The sequence below is a fragment of the Aplidium turbinatum genome, chromosome 18 (genome assembly GCF_918807975.1).
Source record: "Aplidium turbinatum chromosome 18, kaAplTurb1.1, whole genome shotgun sequence".
Classification (NCBI taxonomy): domain Eukaryota; kingdom Metazoa; phylum Chordata; class Ascidiacea; order Aplousobranchia; family Polyclinidae; genus Aplidium; species Aplidium turbinatum.
The window spans coordinates 14,259,463-14,275,130 of record NC_137489.1 but is presented as its reverse complement, the minus strand read 5'-3'; the positions used below and the strand labels follow the sequence as shown (position 1 = coordinate 14,275,130).

Sequence of the window (15,668 nt, the reverse complement as noted above, 5' to 3'; positions counted from 1 at the left end):
TCTCCGGAACATCAGCCTTTGATTCAGTGGGATATCTTCTTTATTCTTTGCATAAATACGGTCATTTTGATGATTATGCACAGCCTGGACAGTGAATAACTTTTCGTCTGTCCAAAGAAGTGCTGGATGCGTGCTATCACCAAGTTTGTCCAAAAGAAGCTTTCCTCTTTCCAATCTTTTGGTTTTTACAGCTTGTGAGAGCAACTGAACTTTGGTGTTCTTGTACCGGTGGTGATAGTTGCAGATCATGTTTTAGGACATTTTGCATGGTTCCATAGCTCACTACAGCCTTTGATACCAGTTTTCGAATGCTTCTCTGGGGATTTCTTCTCATTTTTCACTGGTGTTTTTGATTAATTTTGGAGTTCTTATATTGGGTATTGGGGTGCTTCGTACCTTTGGAAGAGTAGAGCCTGTCTTTTTCAAGCGTTTTAGAGCCTTATAAATCTCACACCTGGTAACACGAGCCTTCAAAACTTTGCATATTTCACTGGGGATCTTCCCTGCTATGAACAATTCTTGAATAGTTGCATTTATTGTGCTCATTACAAACGTAACTCTAAAAACGTAACTCTTTATCCTGAAATGAAAACGATTAATTTAGTCAATATATAGCTATATGCCTACACAAAGGAAATGTCAATTTTCCTTTTTAGTAAGGTTTATTTTAAACAATCAAAATCTGTCTACACTTGGCTTGATTACCTTGTATATATAGCATTTTAGATAGTGTGAACAGGGTTTTCTTCAAGTTTCTGGGACTTAAATCACCGGGATCTGGGTACAAATGCTTTTTAGTTTAGATTCAACTGCCAATGAATCTCCAACAAACACTTAAGCAACAAGTAGACAGTTCACACTATCAATGCCGGTAACCGGTGCGTGCCAATGATTAAATTTAGCCGTTTTTAGATTCAACTGCCAATGAATCTCCAACAAACACTTAAGCAACAAGTAGACAGTTCACACTATCAATGCCGGTAACCGGTGCGTGCCAATGATTAAATTTAGCCGTTACCAGCATGTGAAAATTTCAAGATCAAGCTTCCAACGGGACTTGTTGTAACAGAAGAGTTTCTGTGACCGAAAATTAAGCGCTTTATCCACTGCAAAAGGGTTCCATAATACTTGTTTGGAAAGACAGTTGAACAGTTACTAGTAAGCTGTTTTATTTTAACAAAGCCTTTGCAGAAGACTAGATGTAAAGCAAGTATACCGTACGGGTAGTTGAATAAGTAACCATGAGCATGCAGTGCATATCCAGGCCTGATGCTAATACCGCAATGCAGGTTATCATAACAAGATTTATTAAACTACTATGGATGCCAATTGTCATGTTACGATAGAAGCCTGTTATTGTCAGACGTAATAAAAGCCTTCGTATCCCCTTTTTAGATATCCCTGATGGGTTGTCGGTGAAAGATGTTTATCTAAAACTTAAGATAATGTTAGAGCTTGCATAGAGAATTTTCTTTTTTGTAAACAAGTCAGGCTGTTGCCCGAACAGCCAACTTTGTTTTACGTTTGTGATAAACACAAAAGAACATTTTTCGTTTTGCAATGAAGCCTAAGGCAAGAATATATTTTGTAGAGAGGCTGGTTTATTTAGCAACATATATCGACAGTTCAATAAATCGACATGGGAAACAGCATTGAAGAAAGGACAGTAAATTATTCGTATAGTAAAGCATCGACAAAATGAAAGGCAATACTGCGTAGCAATGATGATTTTCGAAGTGCGCAGAGCAAAAATAAAAAATTCTATTTAGATCAGCCACTTGATGTAAGAAATAAGATTTTTGCTGCTACAGAACAACAAAACTACATAAATTTGGTGCTTTTTTGACACGTTGTTGGAAGCTGCAGAACCAACACAACAAAAGCAGATTTAAATTTTGTTTTCAGTCTCATCACATAAGACAAGTCTACTGAACAAATTGAGAATTAAACTTGAACGAACTTAATCGGTGTCGCTGAAAAGTCTTTTTCAAATCAAAAGAAAATTGCACTGGGTTATATTCAGCAACAACACTAACTGTTACTAAAGTCATGTTTAGCAAATATTTCGAAAACTAAACTGTCTTCATCTTCAGTGCTTTAAATTTTTAAGACAGTTTAGTTTTCGAAACGTTTGCTGAACATGAGTTTAGCATCTACATTTTGGGATCTTTATTTTTTGATTAGATGAACACAAGTGGTGTTTCATGAAATTGATATTTGCAGAGTTGCTTACAGTGGATGGATTGTATTCTAGGCTAGCAGAAAGCTGCGTGGAAAAATACTATGGAAACGCACGTTTGAAAAACCAATGCAAGTTGCTACAAAATCAAAACCAAGATTATATCAGGTTTTGGAATGACATAAAGTTTGTTGATTTTACCCACAATTCCACTGGGAAGATCGACAAATGTTTTCGAATCCTTTCAAGAATTTTGTCTCAAATGGAAATTCGTTACAACATTTCAGTAATATTAAGTTAAGTACCTATTTTACGTCAAGCCGGACTTGGCTTGCTTAGGCCTCTTACATCAACATAAAGTTGTACCTTAAAAGCAAAAACATGAGTATGAACGACATCTCTCAATAAACAATGCAAAGCGCCACTCACAATGTCAAGTTATTTTTTTGTTACATTTTTCCGTTAATAAAGCTTAGTTTTGTTTGTACGCATGAATCATGTATCGGGCAAAACAACATGATAAATCTGAAACCAAAATATAGTAACAGGATTGGACCATACGAATGTGCAACATGAAGGAAATAAGTTACTATTTTATAATTATTTTCAATCAAGAAATAAAGTACGCTGCATTGCATCGTTCTAATAAGACGTTTGCCAATGCAAAAAGGAGCATTTTGACGTACAGTAATTTCATAAAGCAACTTTTGTTACGTCTTATCAACGTAAAAGGCTAACACACAAATTCATTTATAGAAATTTGATGGGCGAAAAAACAAACAGTAGATTTTACACGGTGACAACACTTTTTCACCATCGCCCAGACAGCAAATCAACCGTTTTTTACATTGATTCAACGTCTGCAGACGTGAAAATCGAATCAATGTGAAAATCGGTTAATTTGCTGTCTGGGCGATGACCACATTGTAATCTTTCAGTCAAATTTTACCTTTTTTCAAGTACTGCGATCGCTTTAACAAAGTAACACGAAAACAATGGAGCATGTGCAAAATATTTCATGGAATAGAAAACACACATTTAAAAATATTGCAACACAATTTGACGACTTGACGTTGTTCAAAGTCTTTAAAACGTTAGAACAATGTTGATAAAGTTATAACCGCTTACAGAAAAGTACAGTTCTTTGACGTCACAGTTAGTTGGTCACGCACATTGACATCACAGGTCAGTTTAAATCATCCACAGAGCATTAGCACTTGGGAGTTGAAAATGTTTCCAGTTAAGACAAAGAACCGCTTTAATTTTGAGATGATTAAACAATCGAAGAAGATTCGTATTGTTATACGCATCCACCGTTAACAAATCTTTTTTCAGAACTGAGAAAAGAAGAGCGGTTTCATCTGGCGGTTTTGTATACTTTCGATTTTATTCCAATCTGATAGATAAAAGTTGTGTCTCTGTGCAGGAGGAAGAGGTTAAACAATTGAAAACAAACATTACAACCTGCTGGAGACAGACAGAGAGGAAGAAAAGCTTGTTCCTTGAAGAGAACTCTTCTTAGTCTTTGGCAACGTGTTGCTGTCGAACATGGGATTATCATCAGCTCCGTCTTCGACATGATCTGATCTTACATTTATCACTGAAGAAGATCGAACGAGCTGACCAGGTGGACAGGACACATCCGGAAGAGAGGGATCAACAAAAAGATTTGGAGGAAGAGGAATGTTGTAATTGGAATAAACAGACACAATGATCTTATGAAGATTAGGAGGATCGGGAAGACGAGAAAGTTCCTCTCTCATGGCTAGCATTTCAAACCATCCTTCCAGTTCACGGAATGAAGGCCTAGAAAAAGTAACGTTAGTAAAACTTTGGTTCCAATCAAAAATTCGTAGCATGCTTTTAGCGACATACGGAACTGCTGATGTAGAGAAGTTGAGTGGAAAACACTTCTCATGCAAGTACAGCTGCTACATGTTATCGGTATTTGTTTCTGTCAAGTAACTGACCATGACCTCCTAGAACACGGCCAAATATGTTGCTATTTGAGGAAATTTCTAGTAGGTCGTGAACTGACGTAGTAAAAAGATGATGTAATTGCAGAATATCATGTGTTTAAACTTGGGTTAAAACTGAATCGACAAGCTACAAGTTGCAAAGCAGTTCAATAGATCAACATGTTGCGTGCGATAGTGAACTACAGCTACCATAAAACGAGTTAGACTTTAAGTAATTTTTTAACTGCGGAAATTCTGCCAAGATCATTTTTCCCAACAGTTGAAACCTACCTTTCGTCTGGCACAAGGCTGGTAGCATTCACAGCTAAGGCAAAGAAAAACGCCGGACAAGATTCGCAAAACTTGGAGTGGAAAGCCAGAACGGCAAGACCGAAGTCGTCACTCCGAGGCAGCAAGTCAGGATCTGCGTCAACTCTTCCTATGATCTCGCATAGCACTATACCTGTGTGAAAGAGTACACAGTATCACAAAAACGTACTTTCCTTACAATTATACAACGTCTGGTAAGTGGTGATGATAAATCAATGTGAAAAACAAGTAATAATGACAGCTATTGTTTTCTTTATAGTGAAAGTCATGTTTGTGCTATTTGTTGTTGTGAAGACATAAGTTGTTTGGTTGTTCTAAGAGCGAACATGAGAAGCAAAGAATGCGATTATTTTGCTCTGCAGCAGCTGTTGCTTTCCATTGACGGGTCCAGCTGTAGTTGCTTGTGAGGTAAACTAATCAACACATGGAAAAGCAATATAAGAACAAATTTCACGATAAAGAAGAATTGTGGAGCTTCGGTAGAGAGTTTGTCTTGTTGAACCATAGGCAATAATACGGTTCAACAAGAACTGGTATAAGTTCATTCTGCACACAAACCCCACTTCAACATTGAGTCAAGCTCACTTACCAAACGAAAACACATCCACTCTCTGGTCATAAACCTTTCCTTGCAGCATCTCGGGCGCCATCCAATATGGGGTTCCGACCATCGTGTATCGCTTCCTGCGGCCCAGTGTCCCAGATGTGGAGTGTGTCCTTGCAAGGCCAAAGTCAGCTACCACTACAGCGCCATCCTGTGATAGATAATAGAGAATTGAGCAACAAACTCCGGTGTTCTCTTGGGACGTGGTAACATTCTTGTTTATTGCAATTCTTGCGGAAAACGAGAGAGTTAAGTCTTGAGAAAATCTTGAATTTGACTTTGCAACTCTTCAGCACAAACAGCCTAAAATTTCAGTACGTTTTTTGTGCTTTTTTAAGGCTATCTCGATAGTTAGCCCATTACATGACCATGAAACGAGATAAATAGCCACATTTCTGTTTCATGCCACACGGACCAACGCACCAATTAAAACAAGTAACAAATGTATAGCTTAGTATACCAAAAGGATATAACCAATGGTGGTCAGTAACGTCCAACACAATACCATAAAAATCGACCGAGGTACGACTTTTAACTTGTGGCGTATGCACACAATCGTGCTTTCATCGACGTTGTATAACGCGACGCCATACAATCAAAGACAAACAAGCAAGTTACTGCATCAAGTAGCATCTTCCCACCTTCTTGACGAAGCAGTTTCCGGAAGTCAAATCGCGATGGATGAGATTTCGTGCGTGGAGATATGTCATCCCTGATGATATGTCGCGTGCGATGTGGACTTTGTGCTGCCACGGAAGATCAATCTCCATATCAGCCAGCACATCTGGAGGAATTAATATTAACTCAGAGAAACCCCAATAAATCTATCATTGTTGTAATTCAATGGCACGCAACGTTTGATTATAGAAAAAAAAATACGCACGGAATAAATAAACACGCAATGAGCACTGACCGAGACAGCAAATCAATCGTTTTTTACATCGTCTGCAGACGTTGAAACAATGTAAAATACGACTGATTTGCTGTCTGGGGAGGTCTAGTTCAGGGATGGTCGAAATGCTCGTCGTCGTCGTCTGAGCTTCTGGGGCCGAGGGTCTATCCTTTTACCACCCCAGATTCACGATGTTCCCGGACTACACTGGAAGGCTGCTAGGTCGAAATGCTAACACAATGTTATGAATTACTGTTGTATCGTGTGACAGTGAATGTCATCCAATCAACTTTTGGGTGATGTGAACAAGACGAGAAAACTTCAACATTTTTCCAGGAATGGTTTGAAAGATCCAGACAGCAAATCAGTCGTTTTTTTACATTGAATTAACATCTGCAGACGTTGAATCAATGCAAAAAAAAACAATAATTAGCTGTCTGGAAAAGGGACCATATTCTGACATGAAACAACTCGTGATTTTACAGAACAGATCATTGAATGTTATTGAACTTTGGATCTTTTGAAACAATCTCACCTTTTAAAGTGCCACATTCAACAAACTCGGTGATAATGCTGAGACGCTTATCTTTGTACAATACACCAATGAAATGGATGACGTTGCGATGATGAAGATTGCGCATGACTTTAACCTGAAAAAATTATCCCAGTCAGCAAATCAATACAATGCAAATGTACAAGGATTGGACGTCGGCAGACGTTGAAGCAATGTTACAAAGAACTGACTTGTTCAGCAATTAAATCTCGAAATCAGCCCTTTCCGCCCAGTACCCAGACAGCAAAATCCGTCATTTTACGTTGAATCAACGTCTTCAGATGTTCATTCAAAGTAAAAATGACGGATTTTGCTGTCTAGGAAAATCTGCACACGGTCGAGCTTTAGTTAACTGCTTAGGAAAGCCTGATTTCTTGTTTGATGTAGTGTATGTTCCGGCCAGTAAAATATGTTCCTTTTTACATGGATTCAATGTTTATAGACAATTAAAAGAAGCAAATACTGATTTTTTAACTGGGGTAGTGTGTCAAACTTCCAACTGAGCAACTCTACGACAACTGCAACAGTCACTGCCGTCTCATGTGCCGTAGAAATTGTAAACGATCTAAGATAGATTCTCAATGAAATGATTGCGGATTACTCACATACGACTAACAATACAAGTGGGATACAATAGAAATCTCATTCTTTAAGACACTCATGCAACCTGCTTTAAAAGCTCTTAAAAGTTGTAAATATAAAGGGTAAGTATGAGCCATTCGTGTTTGTCTCCAAAAGTAGGAGATTTACTCCTTTTGACTGTAGTAGTGTAGCTACTGAGCGGATATTGTAATAAACTATAACGATCATGCGAAGTATTTTCAGGAATTGTAATTGAAATGTTCGAATTGAGGTTAATGTTGACAGCTTTCATAAAAAACAACAAAAAAAGAGGTAAAGGTATTTTTCTTTGACGAAATAAAACAGAAATAAGGTTAATGACAATGGGAAAGAAACGGCAAACCGTCATCTTCATGCAAGAAACGCAATACAGTAGTTAGGGGCGCAACGTCGTTATGAAACTAACCTCTTTCAAGAACGATTTCTCAAGGTCTGGTTCAAGTGAGTTGAGAACCTTCAGAACCATCACCTCGCCAGTGTCCCTGTGCGTAACCTTGATAGCTTTGCCGAAGAAACCCTGACCCAAGACTTCACCGTGGATCAAATCACATGGCCGGAATACCCTAAAAAAGTAAGTGGGAAACACGTTTTTCATTCGATCGCAATGACCCAACATGTTAACATTCAACGATTGTGGTTTTATCGTTGGTTTAAAGTTATTCAACGTCAGTTCAATGTTTAACATCACGTTTCAACCACGTCAGAGCAGACGTCACTTCTTTTATTGTTGTGGAAAGTCACCACGTGTGGAGAAAGCTTTTCTTTCTGTGTCAAGCTGGCGAACAGTGCCCGGCTTTTTAGGTTTGCATACCTTGTATCAGGACTTACTTACTTTAAAGACCGTTCAGATAACGAGTGAGTTCTTGTTCATAAATTTCACCAGAAGAAATGCCTGCCCATTTTGAGCACTGTCACCAAGCGTTTCAGCCATTGCACACGCAACTCACCTTTGTTTGCCGTACATCTCACTGCCGTGTATTCTCATCGATTCGGACCGGTTCAAATCTGAGCCTCCGTTGAAATTCCGGCTGTTGTAAACGGAGAAGGTTGACTTGAGCATCTGTGTTCGGGTTCTGCCGAGATAAGTTTCTATTCAGTGATGTTCGTCGTTTTGACGTCAAACAAACGCTTAGAGACGTTAAAACGACGTGAAATACTTTTTAGATCTCGGCAAAGAACATGGCCTGAATAACTTCCTCACTGAATCAACACTTCATGTTGACAGACCATTTTCTCCTTCGCATATATATTCGGCTAACAAAATTAGTTGTTTTTACAATGAATCAACGTCTCTAAACTCTGGATCAACGTTAAGACCAACTTTGTTGTGGAAAAAATCAAATCAACCGGTTTGCCAACTGTGTGTTGTTCATTGGGTCCGTTTACGTCTTACATTCCTTTGACAAAAGTGAGCAAATGTTTTTCAAAGCTGTGCGTGGTAACCAAAACCAGAAGCAATAAGTCCAGCAGTTGCGTAATGAAATAAATGTTTAAAAATACCTCAGACAGCAAAATCCGTCCTTTTTGCAATGATGGACCGTCAGCAGACGTTGCACCAATGTAAACATGACGGATTTTACTGTCTGGGACTGTTGTTACTTGACATTGTCCTAACTTTAAGATTATTAAATATACTAGTGCATCCTTTCTGCAATCTGCAGGTATGACTAATCAAATTCCAGAAGGTTCTCTTGATTGTGGAAATTAGATAAAACTCTGAGTTTTGCAATCTCTTCCCCTTCACAAACAAAATAAATAATCACATCTCACTCACCGTGATGGATTTTTCCTCATCGTGACTACTGATATATCGGTCCTTAAAGAATTGCTGCGTCTGGCGGAATCGCTGTAGATGATTTCCTTTCGGGGTTCGAGTGTGGCGCTTTCGACGGGAGCTTCGGCTTTCGTTTGTACTTGAACGGTTTGAGGCAAAACACGCCGGTGCGTTCTCCGCTTGACCGCGCGCCGCTTCGCTCTCGGCGAGATTGACGTCACGTCCTCCGAAGGCTGGTCCGTGACGTCACGCCAATTTAAAGAGTCGTTTGTGTCTGCGTCCGACGGTAGTCGGACTTGATCGTCTTGAAATGTGGGTGGATCTTGTTGAACAGTAGCCTCTTCGTTAACCGTGACGGCGTCTTGGCATTGAGCTGACGAATCACCCCGATCAAATGCTGAGTTTCCGTCGTACTGGTCTTCGACTGTTGATGAAACATCGTAGCTCATGTTTCCAGGCAGATCGGTAGGCATATATACCTCAGGCACACAAGTATCAACTTCAACTATAGCAACTAGATTACTTAAAGCAGGGTCGCTTTCAGAAGAACAGGCTGACCGTTTAGTGAACCTAGTCTCTTCAGCAATCCCTTCTAAATGTTCGTTTTCACAAAGGGAGTTGTCTTCTTCAACCCCTGAGTCCGCAGTGGTGTCGTGACTACAAATAGTCTCATTGCTCTCCGAGCCGGGATTCGAACCTAATTCGCTTTGTAAAGGTGAAAGTACGACCGGTTCATTAGGGGTTGCATACGATATTACACTTGCCATAGGATTGGAGGTGCAGCACAGAGCATTGGAATGAGGAAGAGCAAAGGGATTGCAATAAGTTGAAGAGCAGCTTTCCAATGCGGAATCCGCTCTCGGATTTTTAAGAGAAAATTCCACCTCCTCAGCATCGGTGAAACGTGTCACGGTTGAGTTTTGTGGTTGAGAATGGATCACTCCGGCGGATTCATAAGATAAACCACTAGGTTTGTTTCCTGAGCGCACAGTGTCAGTGAGATCCGCTTGTTTGGCTGGGGAGGAACGAGGAGACCGATGCGGGCAGACGAGACCTTCACCGAAACACATTCCAGCAGTCATTTGTTGTTCGCGCTGAATGGTCAGTTGAAGAGGAGTGCTCGTGTCATCAAATAAACGATCGATCTGAAAATCACGAGATCATTGATTAAGATAATAAAAATGATACAGAGCAATTGTTGCCTAACAGATTAAACAAAGAAGACAAAACGCCGGTTGGTATATAAAAAGACAGGTTTTACTTTGGTGGAAAAGGTAAGTTGAGGAGGAAAGCAGCAAGGTCGGCTTGACAAAAGAGGATGCCTTTGTTTAGACAGTTCGATGTGGAAGCAGGGTGTAAAGACGATTGCGGCACTTGAAGGTGGATCCGACCACTCGTGGTAACGGGGACATCACCGGATTAAAACTGGATTACTACTACTACTTTGATTCAATGCAACAAAAGGAAAATAACAATGAAAATACGGAGCCAATATCTACTCTACTTAGTGCTGTGGTTAACAATGGCACTAGCAAACAAGCCAATCGACTGCATCTTACCAGGTCTATGGCGTTGAGATCAACAGCTAGTCCATTAACCTGAAGGAGCAAATCACCAATCTGTAACGAGCAATCTTCTTCAGATGGAACCCTGTCAACATATGGAAGTTCTTCTTGATTTACGGATAAAAATAACAGTTGATTTATGTTTGTTTATAAACAAATAAAGCATAAATGCTTTATTTAAAACGAGCAAGATCCATACAAGCTTAAAGACACTTCGAAAAAAATGCTTTAAACCTTAAACGATATAAACCGCAAAAGCTAATGACTTGATGACTTGCTATTAGTTGACAAGAGGTTTAAATTCTCATACCTTCATTGATCCTTCTGAACAACTTACGACGAGAGGCAAAAGTTTTGCTCATTTTTTACTTTATCAAAGGAACGAATCGGTGGAAATTAACAGACAAAACTTACCCGCAGATAATCTGACCAGCTGGCTGGTTCAGTCCCTCTGTAGAGGCCGGGAGAATAACAGGAGGGTCTTTCACAGATAGTCCATAACCTTTAGAAATGTTTTTTCTTGTTTCTGAGACAGAAAAAATATATGAATCAACTAAAGAGCAATCCACGAAGTTGTATAAACTAACCACAACTACCCAAACAAAAAAAAAAACGACTGATTTGCTGTCTGGAAATGTGCTTGTTAGCCATGTAGAAATGATCTCAGTAGCTATGTTCAATTACACACTTGCCTCCTGCGTACAGCCCTGCCCTACACCCACGGCTATGTAAACTGTAGAAGTGCAAAGTATGAAGTAAGTGAGCTTACTTTTGAAGCTTTGCTTTCTAAATCTGTACTCGCACATTTGATTAATGCAAATTCAAGTTATTTTAACAGCAGAAATCAATTTATTTATTGCACCACAAAATAACTTAAATTCACGTCAAACAACGTTAGCTTTGTTGAACAATCGATCAATCAAAAATAATACAGAAACAATTATGTGAATACATACCTAGACTGCAAAATCCGTCATTTTTACATTGACTCAACGTCTGCAGACGATATTAAAAAGAACTTTATCGTTTGCAGACATTGAATCAATGTAAAAAAAGGGATTTTGCAGTCTAGGAATCAACCCGTTCCCATACGTTTATTAAACATTTTGCGTTTGAAACGTCGCTTTAGTGTCAAAAAACGTTTTTAATGATATTACGCACCATGTCCTTTGACGAGATGGGTGCCCCTTGGTTCCACTGGGTAGAAATCCACCACCAAAATGACTGTGCATTTTAGTTGTTCATCGCTTGTGCTTTCGTTTGCTGTGTTGTGAGTCATAAGACCCTTAAAATATGCAATCAATACTTTGCATTAATTAAATCATAACAATGCAACTGTTAATAAAATCTGTGCATGAATTGTTATTCAATAGACGCTAGAGTCTCCTCTAGACAATGATAGCAAATGCACACTGTACAGCTCATCGGTTCATTGATTTTACAACTTATTAAAAGGATGTCCTAAACCTCAGACTGCTTAAGGTGCATTTAGGAAGGTTTATCACTTTGATGTGTTAAACTGCGAAGTAAGCAGGTTAATTACGTTTCCTTAAATCCTCTTTGACAGACAGCCGTTTGTCTTTGCTGTGGCACCTACAACAATCCTAACAACATGTCGATGCTTGCAGATTTTATTCATAATATCGCTCGTCAGGCTACGTTAAGGCGATGTGAAAACACAACTTTTGCAATAGGATTGGCAGATGATGGCTGATGCAATTTTAAGTACATGAACTTTCAGTTTCATAATGCACTTAGCAGAACTCTGTGGATCATGTCATAGTTTATTCCCCAGTCTAAAGCAAGCAATGCGGCTACGGAGGTGATGACAAAATGATGCACAAAGCCCACTTTGCATGAGCACTTTACAAGTTTAACGCATTTTATATCAACATCACAGAGGCAAAAACAGCTTTTACCCAATCTGTAGATGTTTAACTTGTACAAAAGTAACTTCACTGGTTGGCATTTGCAGGTAAATGCTACCAGAAAAAAAACTAATCAAAATATAATTCATGATGTCATTCATTCAATAAATGTCTTTACCCGATAACAGCAGGAACAAAGCAAAGTAGATTGCTGCGAGTTACACTCACTGGTGTAGAGCACGAGTGAGTATAAATCACCATCGGAGATGCACTTCTTGCAGCAGATGCATTCGAAACATTCTGGATGAAATCGGTATAAACCAGCAATCTGAAACAAACAAGCAGAGTGAGAAAAAATTGACTAACGAGAGGTAGGTGGCCCAGTTTCTTGTTTTTGACTGGCTTTCCTTCAGCAATTACGCCACCCTAGTTATAGATTAGCCGTATTTTTTCATCCGTTTATGCCGACAGTCTAGCCAGAATTGTTTGTTTGGTAAAAAAACGTAGAATGTATTGCATAAAAAAGAAAGGTGAGTTTCATACTTGATCCAAGCATCGGGGGGGATGAGAAGATAAGGTTCTCATTATACTAAGCCTTCGGCACTAACGAGAGTAGGGCGGCCAGTTCCTTTCAATGTATGGCATAAACCTACTTGATAACCAAAACTACCCACACTGATTAAAAAATTTCATCCATCAATAGGCCACCTCATTTTATTTATAATGTTACTTTAAGTGGCAATGCTGAAGGCATGTTCCTAGCCATAAAAACAGTCCTTTTTACATTGATTCAACGTCTGCAGACAAATTTTTGTAGCTGAGAAGTTTCATTATTTTGTCGAAAATACAAAGAGGTTTCATACCTCTTGTCAGAGTTTCTACATTGGCGGAAGTATCGTGCTTAGTAGAGACTTTGAACATTGCATAATAAGTTAAAGGGTAGGCTACAGTATAATACAATTTAGCTGACAAATCATGCTTATTTTACAGTACATTGCTTCAACTTCTGTAGTTGTGGAATCAATAAAAAAAACGACGTTTATTTTCTGGCTGAAAATAAAGATTAGTATAAACAAACATATTGTTGCACTAAAACCGACAACAGCTAGAAGAAAGTCAAACCACAATTACCATAATAGGCCCAGTGATCATGGTTTCGCATTTTTTGCATGCGTGTCCATATTTATTCCAGTAGTCGTTCTCACAATATAAAGCACCCTCTTGTTCGAATGATAAATGGTTCAAGTAACAACCGCATTGGAAGCACCTAAACAAGATCGCACGTGAGCAAAAAACACAATCCCATGTACAATAACTGATCACGTACAGTACCACTAATTTTCATAAGACGGTAGCACGACTAGTCGAATACGGTAAGTAGGAAAACCAAGTTTTTTTTTTTTAGTCGAAAGTATTCTTATAGTTTTCCGACGGCAGCTACTCGAAAACTCAACACACATGTTTCTCATCGCACTCTATTCACACTTCACCTTTTCTTCACCACTTTAAAACCTCTTCAGTGCCTAGAAACTGGCAAACTATTTGCAACGAGGGTCGCATTAATAATTAAATGTATCAGTGATACGTAAACCACTAAGCCCCCGTATTCAGCAAATCGATGATGATCAATACTGGCACACAACCCAAAAACATCTCTCTAAACATGATCACACACAACAACGGGCTCATACATTCCAAGGTTCACATAATTTCAGCTTGCCACTTCGCATAAGTTTAGTAATAAAGTTTTTAAAGATACAAGTTTTAAAATTTAAACTACTGTAACTCACACCCAGACAGCAAAATCCGTCATTTTTACATTGATTCAACGTCTCAGACGTACGTTGAACCAATGTAAAAATGACGGATTTTGCTGTCTGGGTAGTTTTAATACCACACGGAGCATGACGTGTTCTAAATTACACAGCAGCACCCATTCCTAGGCTTTCAACCCAAAACAAGACAAACCCGTGCAAGGCTGATGAAACTTATTAAACCATTACTTCGTCTCAACACAACGTAAAATAAAAAGCTCCACCCAGGATTTAGCCAAAGAATCCACGTGAAAGCCTTTGGTAAGACACACACAATCCGCAGGATAGTGCTTGCCCAACCGCCCAGACTAACTTAATTGATTTAATACAAACTTGTCTAGTACTTTTCACGTTACACATTGCTGATTAGTGAGACTTGAAGCCCAGCAATACCGCATTTTTCGTAATACCAAGTAATTGCATAGTACAGTATTTTAAGAATTATGTGGCTGGACGACAGTACAGTATTATTACTAAAAACTTACCTTTTTTCTTGAAATGATTTCTTCACTAATTTCTTTTCACGCATTTTCCAAAAACTGTGAATTTTGTTAAATTTTATGTTGCCGTTCTGAAGAAACCGAGCCCCACCACTTGCTTTCATGCGTCTCTGGGGGGAACTGTTAACAGAGGCTGGGGCAGAAGAAGCGTCCAAACAAGTTACTGGCAGCACTGCCCCACGAAGAGTATCAAATGCCTCATTGATGTGAGAATCACTTTTGTTATAATCTGAATAGTTTGACGACTTGCGTAAACCAAAAAAATTCTTCAAAGAGGAATGCTTCACTTTATGCGCAATGTTACTCCTGACAAACGGCAAACTGTCATCTGAAGAAACAAAAAAATTTTCTGCTGCACATTTTTCCACTTCAACGCAATGTAACTCTCTTTCAACCGCACTTCTTTCTTCTACTACTGAACACTGTGATGGCATAGCTTTTTTGTCTATGTTGCTGTTTTGCGTTGATGTTAGCGTGGTGTGGGCGGGTATATTAAGAGTCTTGAGTGATTCCTTTCCGCTTCTGTCTAACAGTTCGTTGTCATTTTCACTTTTAAGCTCAGTGCAACGTGAAACAGGTTCTTCCGTGCAGCACGTCATCGATTTTCTGACGTCATCGCAGTCGCGCCTGTTTGCCAGCAAAGTTGGTTGATCCAGTGCATTTCCATTCAGAGAGTTATTTGTAACAGTTATGGGTGTGTCATCTTTTGCACGGCTAAAGACAGGTTTGCGATTATGTATAGGTTTACTGCTGCTAAATGTACCAGATTTTTTAACAGGTAAATCATCGTTGTTCGCGGTGAAGGCAGTGGTAGGATCTGTTTGGGCTCGCCTTCTCATGATATGCGCCTCCCAGAATCTTTTCAGCTCGCCAAATGGCATATCGATTGTTTCGGACTTTCCCTGACAGTCAAAACATTTTCAGTGGAAAGAAAAATGTATAAACTTATTTTACTGTCACATTAGACACGGCTATCTTAATTAAGTCACTAGCGCATCAGTTGAAAACAA

At 39.1% G+C, this 15,668-nt stretch overlaps 1 protein-coding gene across 1 annotated transcript; it reads right to left on the bottom strand.

Moving 5' to 3' along the window:
• Positions 1–1,589: 1,589 nt before the first annotated feature.
• On the bottom strand, positions 1,590–15,539 carry LOC145787202 (uncharacterized). The gene is made up of 14 exons (XM_082598925.1): positions 14,644–15,539; positions 13,476–13,611; positions 12,523–12,672; positions 11,638–11,761; positions 10,891–11,002; positions 10,471–10,561; positions 8,912–10,056; positions 8,085–8,210; positions 7,544–7,700; positions 6,499–6,613; positions 5,713–5,855; positions 5,057–5,222; positions 4,429–4,600; positions 1,590–3,985 (listed from the first exon to the last, which is right to left on the bottom strand). The coding sequence occupies exons 1-14, from the start codon at positions 15,537–15,539 to the stop codon at positions 3,637–3,639; spliced, it is 3,882 nt and encodes a 1,293-aa protein (XP_082455051.1). The 3' UTR covers positions 1,590–3,636.
• Between the last annotated feature and the right edge of the window lie 129 nt (positions 15,540–15,668).